Source organism: Thunnus thynnus, chromosome 4 (assembly GCF_963924715.1).
Source record: "Thunnus thynnus chromosome 4, fThuThy2.1, whole genome shotgun sequence".
NCBI classification, from domain to species: domain Eukaryota; kingdom Metazoa; phylum Chordata; class Actinopteri; order Scombriformes; family Scombridae; genus Thunnus; species Thunnus thynnus.
The window spans coordinates 7,717,608-7,729,728 of record NC_089520.1 but is presented as its reverse complement, the minus strand read 5'-3'; the positions used below and the strand labels follow the sequence as shown (position 1 = coordinate 7,729,728).

The 12,121-nt window shown below is 40.1% G+C and overlaps 1 protein-coding gene across 11 annotated transcripts in view; it reads left to right on the top strand.

Moving 5' to 3' along the window:
- slmapa (sarcolemma associated protein a) overlaps positions 1-12,121 on the top strand; it is a 67,379-nt gene that overhangs the window by 30,688 nt on the left and 24,570 nt on the right. For 10 of the 11 annotated variants that reach the window (XR_010928105.1, XM_067586358.1, XM_067586360.1 and 7 more), the window contains 8 exons: positions 4,242-4,278; positions 7,501-7,563; positions 8,151-8,246; positions 8,570-8,641; positions 8,804-8,944; positions 9,052-9,189; positions 9,429-9,597; positions 9,831-9,881. Coding sequence is in view for 10 of the 11 variants with exons in the window: in XM_067586358.1 (XP_067442459.1) it covers positions 4,242-4,278; positions 7,501-7,563; positions 8,151-8,246; positions 8,570-8,641; positions 8,804-8,944; positions 9,052-9,189; positions 9,429-9,597; positions 9,831-9,881 (767 nt within the window). In the remaining variant the exon portion in view is untranslated. The remainder of the gene's footprint in view (positions 1-4,241; positions 4,279-7,500; positions 7,564-8,150; positions 8,247-8,569; positions 8,642-8,803; positions 8,945-9,051; positions 9,190-9,428; positions 9,598-9,830; positions 9,882-12,121) is intronic. The other variant, XM_067586365.1, reaches the window with a different exon arrangement.

Sequence of the window (12,121 nt, the reverse complement as noted above, 5' to 3'; positions counted from 1 at the left end):
TGGTCTCCAGAGGATTAATCCTAATAACTCTGGTGATCTCCTGACTTTTTGTAGCACCATCATCAGGACAGAATTTTAATTTGTCCAATAATTTGGTTTATGATCAAATACCTACAAAACTGACATTCTTTTCTGCCTCAGCTATAGTTCATGTTTTGTGAAAATTAGCAAATGTTTGCATGCTAACATGCTAAACTAAGATCTGTTAGCTCAAAGCACAGCTGGGCCTGAGAAGCCATTAGTATAGCTGTAGGCTCTTAATCTTGTTTAATGTTGTGTATCTGATACATCCCTGTTTGTAAAATACAGAGCAGACTCAACAAGCCTCACAAGTTCAGTTTATGTTAAAAGCTCCAGTTAAGTTCCTACAGTTGAAAAGAGCTATTTGATTCACTAACAAACAAAAATCCAATCCCATTTAAACCTGGCAATTATCAACATTAAATTGCAGCTGCATCAAACTGTAGCAAATTAGCTTTGAGTGTACTGTATCGTTATAAACGCATCTATCATTTTTGTATCAGAGCTATAATAATAAACATAATAAAAATCCACTTGAGTCTGGATTCATATTGAACCATCTGCTAGGGATACATCCACACCTCAGCTCACTGGCATCGTCAGCACTTCTTGAGGTGTCTTCACCATAAAGGGCTACCGCCGCCTCCACATCAAAACGATTATTAATATTCTAAAGCACGTGAAATGTCTCTACAGCAGTTTTACACATATGAACATTAGCTAACCACAGCTAATGAATGGAGGGCCTCCAGCTGTGATGATGCTGTTTGAGCAACAGAAACGCTGCTGGCAAGTAGAGATAAATAAGACAGTATTATGCACAGTGGTGATGAAAATTTAAGTGTGACGGACCGCTGCGGCTGAATGACTGTTGCAGAAACATAAAGTGTTGGAACCGCACAGTAAAAATTGAGTCGTTAAAGACAAATGAGTCTTCTTCAGAAAGAAGTTGGAGCAAAAATGCTGCAAACTAAGTGCGGAATTGCTGGAATTTATTTAATTATCTCTAGAAAACCCCCCTCATAACATTCAAAATTAGATGTTCATGTCTTACACCATCTGTAGTTGTGTTCTTCAAAATTATTCAAAGTTACAGACACTTTTCCTTTGCTTCTGTCCAGCTTTTAATAACTCCTTTCGCTATTATGATTTTTGTAACATTTATTCATTTACCGTGTTAAATGTAGCTTGAAATTATCTTCCACCACAGCTCACAGAGAGTTATTAAAAAGACAAGATAAAAGATACACGGTCTTATACTGCGTGAGACACAAGAGAAGATTGTAAGATGAAATATTTAGGAAGATTTTTTTCTTGGAGGAGACTTGCTTGTTTGTTCCCGGGGCGTCAGGTGATCGACAGGCGGCGGAGCTTTGATATGAAAACATTCAACTCAGCGTAATGAAAACACGATAAAACAGAAAGTCTCTGGTGTTTACAGTGATGGATGATGTGCCTCCGGAAGTTGTTTGTCACACTTAACGAGGACAACACTGCAGCAGCAGAAATCCCGATCTTTCAGAAGTCTTTTAAATTATTAGCTTATCTTTTCAAGTGCCTTCAGTCTGGTTTACTTAAGCTTTGGCCTTGAGTGCAAAACAGCAATTACCAATTAAAGGACTCTTCCCTCCCCAAACCTTTTATTCTCCGTCTACATTGCTGCCTTTTTTAATTATTAAGAACTGCCGAGGTTTATTTCTAGCAAATATTTTTTATTCTTTTGTCTTATTTGTCTCGGTCTCTCTGTTGTGCTCTCCTCAAGCAGAAACATTATGTGACATTATAACCAGGATTGGGTTGCACCAGCTATTTGTAAATCCATCACTGCGTTAAGTCGTCTCTAAGTATTTAGTAACTAGCAGCTTTACTAAATCTGGTTGCATCATTAAAGCTAAAGGAATGTCTTAACCAGTAAAGACCTTAGTAATATGTAAATCAGTAACATAACTTCCAAAAATAGTTAAAAAAATTTTTAAAAAAATGAAGTCTTAAGGAGCCAAGACAAGCAGTAAATTTTAAACTTTGTTTCATTTATACCTACATACATGGAGAATTATGGTTGTTATATGCTTATAATGTTTTGTAATTTTATGTATAGTGTGTTATTTTGTGAAATGTAGTTTAATAGTACTTCTGTGACTTTTGTTAATCAAGATTATTGTTGAATCGTCACTCGTCATTGTCTGAGAGTGTAGTCTGCACACTGTTACTCTTATACTATAACAGTTGACATCATTATTAACAAGCAGCGTAACAAGTATATTGTTGGAAACCTGGTACACTCTTATCTCGTGTAGAGTAAAACATAGTACATTTGTATCATAGATTTACTAAAAGCGGGTTGTGTTATGTCCTCCGTTGTCTCAGGAACCGTTGCTGTCTCCACCTTTCCTGTTGGTTTGTAGTTACACATTAACAGACTCTGGTTATATTTTATCCAGAGTCAAGTTTACCTTCATTACTGAACTACTGGCTTTTTCCACATACATTTTGAATGGTCTTCACCCCCCCACTAAAACAAATCTGTATGACCTTGTGCTGCTGTAAGATCCGGTACTTTGGATAAATATCATCTCCACATGGCAGAGGTCGTGTTTCTGCAGGGCAGAAACTGAAGGTGGCCACAAGGTTGGACACATAGTTTGAGCTAATCTAAGGGAGAAAAACCAGAACAACCTCTATTGTCATATACTGTAACACACCTGGCCTGTGGTTCAACAGCACAAATAGTATCAAATTATGGCAGATTTCTCTGAATTTGGTTCAGATCTGCAACCTTAAATCGATATAATGATTCTATGACTCTTGTATTCTGCTGTGTCATATGTATTTATTAATCTTTACACCCTGAATCGACAATCTACTGAAATTTAGTAGCCACAGGTTAAAGGTGGCCACCTGCACCAAACAAATAGGGGGCAGCATATCATCAGAAAGCACCGCCCCCCCAATGCATCACCCCACCACCACTCATAGAATTATCACTCACTGAATATTGCGTAAAGCTTACTGTTTACAGTGAATCTGTGCTGTGGCGTCGTCAAGATATCAAAATGCTACAGAGACATTAGAGCCAGCGGTAAATTACCGAAGAGCTGCACAGATCAGTCCATCGGATCATGCAGCTGAGATGACCAGTTGTCTCACCCGGCCAGCGGCTACAGCAGCAGTATCTCCTGACGACAACGTCGGCGCAAATTTCCAAAACTGACCACATATTGGGAATCTAAATGGTTACTTTCTCACTTTAAAAATATTGAAACTTAATAAAGTGACATATTAACAGTCCTACAACGAAACCTCTTCATCCTCTCATTTTGGAGTGACGAGGTTACAGTGACTCACTATCGCCCCTGTGGTATAAAGTGGTATTACGAGACAGGAAGGGCAGGAGCTAGCTGGTTAGCATGCTAACTTCAGTAGATATCTCTGCAGCACAATACATAGACGTCTTTCACATAACGTCAAAACTATTATTTCTTCACATTCTGTTGACAATTTTTGTTATGTTTTTAATGTTTTAAACAAAAATTCTGCACCTTTAATCTACCAATAACTTCATTTTGTATTATGTAAAATGTTTTGTATGTAAAGCTGAACATTGTGACTGAAACTGAGACTGAAACTAGTTGCCAACCACACTACCAGGTCTGCACATGATAAGCAGCAGAATGACTCTGTGTGAGCTGTTGTTAAACTCAGTGAAGCTTAGTCTTAAAATAGTTGTAAAATCACACTACTACAAAATATCAAGAGGAACATGACAGCTACTTGAGAACTGACACTCCCTCAGTGTGTGTTAGTGTTTTTGAGGCTCTAGTTTAAGCTGATATTGATCCTGGAATGTAAATAGTCTTTTAATCAATCGGCTAAAAGAAAAAAAATCTGATTAAGTTAATATTTGATCATGTAAAATAATCATTAGTTACAGCTCTAAATTAACCCTCGCAGGTATTTTAAAAAGTCCTCAAAGCAACGCGGAGCCGAGGAAGTGGAGGTTTGATTTTTCACATCAACTGTTGTACAGACTGTTTTGATGTGCTGCTGAGATGAGGCTTGTGTTTAAAGAGGAGGTGAAAAAGGATGTCAAAAGACCTTTTTTTGTCTCAAGAACATTTTTTTTTTTTTTCTCTTCTGTCGCCGTGGTTACTCCATGTGTCTTCCCTCCCTGCTGTTTCCATGGTGACAAACAGTTTTCTCCTCTCTTCTTCTTCTTTCAGTGTCATCCAGGCTCCGTTACCACTACCTGTAGACAAGGTAAGAAGAAATATGTGTTGTTTTTTTGATGCTTTAATGTCCTGTCCCACACGTGCAAGTTGTTTGTCTCGGTCTCAGATTTACATGTATGCATGCAACTCATTGATGGAGCTGAGTGTTTGTGTGTGTGTGTGTGTGTCTCTGTGTGTAAGTGTAATTACTACTTATGTGTGTAATATCTAACACACATACACAGACAGAGTGGAGTAGTCAGCTGATAGAGGAATGCAGGGATCGCTGCTAGTTTCTCCTGCTGCACTACAGACGTCTTTCATGTGGATCAGGGCAAAGTTTTTTTCCCCCCACTGTTCACTCTGAGTGCTCTGTGCCTTTGAGTGTCTTCAAAACTATTTAAATGTTTGTTCACCAAAGTTAAAAACAGTGTAATATTTCGGTCATTCGTCTCGTTCTCTATCCAGAGCTGAAACTGAATGATGATACTGCAGGAACAGGAGATCTGATGCTCTCTGTAGGTTGAAATCCGGCTGCTTTGAGGTTGGCAGAACCTGTGGACACATATCATTTCAACTACACCACATACCTTAATATATCATACTGTATACCGTATGATAGACCATACCAAACCATGCCTTTCTTATGCCTCCGCGCTGGCGACAGCTGTGTCTGGAAGCATTATGTTTTCGGGTTGTCCGTCCATCCGTGAATGCAGTAACGCCTTGAGGGAATTTCTTCAAATTTAGCACAAACGTCCACTTGGACTCAAGAATTCATACATTAATTATGACAAAGTTTCACACAAATGTCTGATAGGATAAAAATGATGCATGATGACATTTAATATCCCAAAGGTCAAAAGAATAGAAGGGGAGATTGTGACCATGTTTCACATTTGGTCGGATACTGAATTGTTAATCTTGGTTCCCACCGTGAAACTCTGGTGATTGTTTAGATCTTCGGTGCTGACGGGATGAAGATGGTGCTTGTATGAGTTCACCCTCTTCACTTCCTCTCCCTGGATGAGAAGCAGGACAAGGGGCCTCCTGTTTCTCTGTTAGTCCAACACAAGCTCATTGGTTTTGCTGATATTTAGCTTCAGGTGATTATTGTTGCACCATGTGATGAAGCTCTCTATCAGTCCTCCGTACTCCTCTTACCAATATTATTATATGAGTCTGGACAGACATGGATGTAAATTGAAAATTGACTGGTTGGTGGAGGGAAACAACTGCGAGGCGGTATTTCTAGTTTTTTTTGAACAACCATAGGAGCTGCAATTTTGATAATGGCCTACATTAGTACAAATACTGTCTTAACAAGGTTTAAAGCCCCAGCACAGCCACGGTTCACCCACACAGTTGTTTTCATTTGTTTGCTCTAATTGGACCTCTACTGTGTGAGCGCAGACTTCATGACTGACATTTCCTCACTCTCCCGTTAGCTTTGATGCAGCTATTAGAGGTTTTCTACTACCAGTAGCGCTACGGAGCAATGTTTTCACAAGTGGCTCCCTGTTTTCTTTATATCACGGATGAATGTATTTCATGAGGGATGTGTCATTTAACATGGATGTAAAGTAAACAATGCAAGATTTAAGATATTCAAAAATCTGCTTTGCAAATATTTAATGAGGAAGGAAATATATTCAACAAGTTAGTTTAACCTCAAGGATACACAGACTCATGTAAGGTGTGACAGCTTGACACCTGTATCTTTCTCATTAGCACCTAAAGTGTGAAGAGCATAGCCACATCCACTTTCACCTCTATTAGATATTTTATGGCGATTGTTCAGCCCTTCTATTTAGCCCTTTTTATGCTACATACCAAAATCATACACCATATTATAGACCGTATACCACATCATACTTAGACCTGCCCCAGTCCTTCCAGTGGACTTGTTTCACTCATAACACACAGCTGACAATACTATACTATGGTATTTTAATTCTGCAATGCAAAACCCTACCATGCCATAACACATACCGCGTCGTACCACACACTACTATCATGTTAGCTTCCTCTAATGCCTCGTCCTGTTCCGTGTCTCGCTCCGACAACAGGCCTCGTGTAACCTGTCTGAGGAATGTAGGCTGGAGCTGATGGGGTGTGTGTGTGTGTGTGGTCCAAGTATTCCTCATGTTGTGGGGACGTAAATCTGTTTACACAGTTATGTTTTGGGGACTTGCCTTCCGTATGGGGACAAAAAGCAAGTCCTCTTAACGCAAATCATTCATTTTAGGATAAATACTCAAAGGTTTAAAGTTTAGGTAAGTTTATGGTTAGACATGTGGTGGTTAAGGTTAGGATAAGTCTCCAGGAAATGAATGTAAGTCAATGTAATGTCCTCGGAAGTGATGGAAACATGACTCTGTGTGTGTGTGTGTGTGTGTGGCAGGGAGGAGCTGTGATTAGATTTGAACTACTTCTCTAACATAATTAAGTGTCCTACAGCAAGATCCCTACGCCTCCCAGGTCTCCACAGACACGCACACTCCCAGGCTGTCACATTGACTTACGCTGGAAATGTACTAGATGCACATAAAGAATGTGTGGTGTTTTTGGACAAGATTAGATGTCGTTTAGTTTCACCACATAGTTCAGGTGAATATTGCTGTCTGTGTCTTAAGCACAGAGCTGGAGTCAGGACATGCTTAGCTTAGCATAAAGACTAGAAGAAAAGGGGAAATGTTTCAAAAATAAACCTGCTTCTTGGAATCAAAAGCTTACTAATAAACACATTTTGCAACTCTTCTTGTTTAATCCATACACAACTTGAAATGTAAATAAAAGTTTTAGTGGTTTTAGTGGAGTTGAGTGCTTGAACTACTGTTGTAAGATTGACATGTGCTCGGGACAGATGACTGTTATGTAGTCCTTTACAACTGGCTCACTGGTCCACCAGTTTGACCATTGATAATAATGTATATCTGATGTTGTTTTTTAGGCCTCTGAATTTAGTGTAGGATCAGGGTTAATCCCAGTTATTACTGAGTTTTCTGATAACACATACTTGTACACTGCGCACATGTGTTTTAAATGTGTGTATGTATTTCTTCCCTGCCCTTTGTTTCTGTAATATGAAGACTGTATGAGTCACTGACCTCTGTGTGTGTGTTGTGTGTGTATATGTATGTACAGCTTGAGCTTTTTACCTTTGTGTATTTTTCATCTGTTTCAATTTAAACTCAAGGCTGATTGAACTCTATACAACTGTCAATATGTTACCTTGGTGTGTTTGTGTTTGTGTGTGTGTGTTTTCTAGGTTGCAGCCAACACTCCCAGTATGTATTCTCAGGAACTGTTCCAGCTCTCCCAGTATCTACAGGTAATGCACTGACACCTATTGGTCATTCTGCAGAGCTACACTACAAAATAATGAAGCAGTAACTTTTTTTTTTTTTAATTTGTGTGAAGTTTTTCATCACATAAATCAAATAACCTTCACCACTGTGAACATGATCGGTGTCAACACAGAAACTGACTTGATTAAATCGCCAAAAAGCGTTTAGCATCCAATAAAAATATAAAAAACATCAACAATCAGATTCATTACAGGAGATGAGAACACACGAAATTCCTTGTAAAGAAAAAAAAGCACAGAAAACATTTAAAACTGAGAAGTAGGTATAAATTATTATTATTAGAAGAAGAAGAACATGTAAAAGAAGTGCCAGTTAATCTTTCCTGTGTTCCACTCATGGTTTAGTTTAGGTTTATAAAACTTGCCTGCCCCCTACAGAAGAACATTTGTAGAATAAAACTAAAAATCTTGTTCTCTTTACTGTAAATGATCCTGTTGCTTTTGTTCCTCTTGATTTAATGTTCTTATTTGAGTCATTGATTACCTGCCTCATTCCTCCCTTGCTCTCTCTCTCTCGTTTGTCTGTCTTTCTTGCTTCCTCTCTCTGTCAGGAGGCCTTACACAGAGAGCAGATGTTGGAGCAGAAGCTAGCCACTCTGCAGCGTCTGTTAGCCACCACTCAGGAGGCCTCAGAGAGCAGCTGGCAGGTAGGAAACACCTTTATCATACTTCAGCCCTGCACTGTAACACAATAAAAATGTCATCATACATCCTCTGAGGTGTTACTCAGGTGATTTTGCTCCTTTTTCAGTTCAACAGTTTGTCTCTTCAGTGATGTAATTTTTAAAATCAAAATAAAAGTGGTTATTTTGGGAATGGGAATTTTGTTTTTAGTGTATCTGTAAAGCAAACAAATGGTTGTAATAAGTAATAATAACTAATCCATCAGTTAATGTTCTTTCGATCATGCACATATGAATCGAGCCGATATGTCCAACACTGCTGTAAACTGATTGTATTTCTCCATCAGGCTCTGATTGATGAAGACCGTTTACTCTCCAGACTGGAGGTGATGGGCAGCCAGCTACAGGCTTATTCTAAGGTAACACATACACACACACACACACACACACACACACACACACACACACACGCATGCAGTTCTGTCAGAATATGTCATGACAGAAAATACACATTCTCCTGCAATAAATAGACTGAAATTAGATCAAATATTTCATCCACTTCTCCTCCTCCTTCTCCTCAGTCTCAGACGGAGGAGGGGATCCGTAAGGAGCTCTTGGCTCTCCAGGAGGACAAACACAACTATGAGACGACGGCGAAGGAGTCACTGAGGAGAGTCCTGCAGGAGAAGATCGAGGTGGTCAGGAAGCTGTCAGAGGTGGAGGTAGGACACACATGCATCACACACTCCGTAATGATTATTTGTAATTTTGAGGCATGGCGCTGTTGTGTTGGCGAAACCAAACAGTTGTTCTTCCTGCTGTTCTGCAGCGCTCGCTCAGTAACACAGAGGATGAGTGCACCCATCTGAAGGAGATGTCTGAGAGGGGCCAGGATGAGCTGAGGGAACTTGCCAACAAGTACAACGCTGCCGTCAACGAGATCAAAGAGCTCACTGACAAAATTAAGGTACGAGTGTGTTATTACTTGAAATGACATAGAGTTAACTTCCTGCAATAATACTTTATTCAATACTGAATGTATGTAGTTTTGCAGATTGTTTGAAACAAAATAATAATAATAATATAATAATCTTTCTGCTCTGTCCCACTTTCCTTTCTTTGTCCTCTTCCCTCACCCTTCTCACCCCCTTATCCGCTCCTTCCCAACCTCCCTCCCTTCCCCTCTCTCCTCCTCTCCTGCTCCAGGCGGCGGAGGGCCGGCAGGAGGAGCTGACCCAGCGGGGAGCAACGGAGAAGAGAGAGTTGGAGCTGCGGATCGAGGAGATGGAGGAGAAGGAGCAGGTTCTCCAGGCTCGCATCGAAGCTCTGCAGGCCGACAATGACTTCACCAATGAGAGGCTTGCCGCCCTGCAGGGTACACACACACACACACACACACACACACACACACACACGCAGAGTCCTGCCCTCACTTTTAACAAGCTAACACACTGCACCTTGCAAGCCAATCACTTTAACTTCCTGGTTAACACAAGTTGCCATAGCAACCAGTAGCAGGTTTCAAACAGGTCTTTGACCAATGCGGAGTCTTGGCTGGGTCTTCTGTCAGTCAACGCTTCTCTCTGCTGTTGTTGTTGTTGTTTACAGTGCGGTTAGAGCAGCTACAAGAGAAAAGCATTAAAGAAAACAACAGTCTGGGTGAGTCCACACGTCTCTGGTCTGCTCTGGGACAAACGTCCCCCCCGCCGCTGTTTCTCCGTGGTGCTAACTTCACTTTCTCATCTTCCACTAATGATGCATGACAACTTCCTGCATGACGACCACATGACTCCCTGTTGCTCGCTGCCCTTTTTCTCTCTCTTTGTTCATCTGTCTTTCTGTCCATCAAGTCTGGCTCTTCTTCTGTTTTGGTCTTGTTTATGGTAGTTTGATGTCCGGCCCTCAGGTGACCTCTGATAGTTTGAGGGGACATGTGATGTTGATTCACTTTCAGTTGAGAGATTTTTCTGATTTCAGAATACACAATAATTGAATTGTCCACATCAGCACTCAGTATGTTAATTACGCACATTTCTGCCAAGATCATTTTTTGATTTATATTCAGAAACCTCAACACAGTCACACTGGCAACACTGGCAGTGTTACAACACAATCCACCTAAACAGAGGTACTCAAATATTATGAAATTTGAGAAAAAAAGAAACAAATCTTTCAGTTTAGAATTATAATTACAAACTTTATTTACTTACTTTACAAGAATTTGTTTTTGACCGGGTGTCAATGCAATAAAAATAGGTTAAATACATTAAAAATATACATGAATATGTATATTATATAAACATAGAGCCCGACCAATGCTGGATTTTTCAGGCCCATATCAATACTTGATATTTCAGTTCAAATATATTGTGTGATATTTAACATCAACATGTAGCTTAAACAAGAATTTTTGATAAGGGACCCAAAATATCTAGATAAGACATGTTGGCCAATAATATAACAGTCCAGCAATCCGTCATTCAGCTAAAATGTGTATGGCGTTCAAATGTGCATTATGTATGCAGAAGTGCAGGGAGTGTGAAGAGATCAAGCCGGCGCAAGCTGGGCTGATTTGTATAAACTGTATGTAATGTGCATAAGTACAATTATTCAATAGGTGTTGACATTGAAATGTAATTAAATTAAAATCCTGGGTCATCCTGTGTAATCACACACACTGCATACAGGTGTCTTGTTGAGGGACATTTGGACAGGACACCTGGCTGTGCCATGAATGTATTGAGAGAACTGGACTCGTTTTTCCAAGATGACATCCCATTCATTCCAATGAAATACTCACCCAGTACATACGCCGACAACTTGCACGTTTTTGGCCTCGTAGTGCATGAGGTTTAAAATAATTCTCTGGCTGAAAATACCAAATACCTGGTGCGGCTCGTTGACATTTTTCGGTTTTTATTGGCTTATGGCTCAAATTGGGGTAAACGGAGTAATTTCCCAGTTTTAGTGTTAAAGTCACTCAGAAAAAAAATATTTAAAGGTGCTATATGTAAGAATTTAAAACATTCAAAAATTAGCTAAAATTATCAACAGAATGTGAAGAAATAACAATTTGGACATTATGTCAAAGGCGTCTATGTATTGTGTTGCAGAGATATCTACTGAAGTTAGCATGCTAACCAGTTAGCCCCGGCCCGTCCTGTCTCATAATACCACTTTGTACCTGCAAGGGCGATAGTGAGTCACTGTAGCGTCCACTCTGCCTTCAGTCCAACATGAGAGGATGAAGAAATAGCGCTGCCCTGAGGGCGTATTCTGACCTTTTGCCAATCATGTTGAAGGTACCGCCCCCAGTTAGTCAATGAATGGAACAGTAAACACAATGATGGCTGAAGCTCTTGGCAAGCAACCACCATTATCACCACCTCCACCACCCACCGCAGCAAGAAGCCACGTTCAGTGGCAAAGAAAACAAGTGATATAAATAGAAGTAAAATAAGAGTTAACATGGCTGTTGCTTTCCACTGCTGGAGACAGCTCTTTGTGAGTGGCGATATGCTGCCCCCAATGGGTTTGGAGTATGAGTTTGACAGGTGGCCAATTCTTACATAGAGCACCTTCTTAAAGCAGTTTATTTTATGATGATTGTGTATGGGTAAAGTCTTTCTAAGCTCAAGCATTTCCTGTAATTTTAGCTGTGGCCACTATGTCAAAAATTTTTTAAAAAGCCCCCAGAATCAATGCCAGGCTGTACGAGGCTTCAAACATGTGACTTTTGAATGGCAGGATTGTTTCTGCACACACTGCGTGTGGCTGTTTCACAGGAGACAGGTTGTCTCAGGAACATGGTGGCATTCTGTCGGGTCTGAAAGGGGCTTGTTGGGCTTTCTGGATAATCTGTGTTGTTTCCATGGTTGCCAAACTGTCCACCGCTTTGT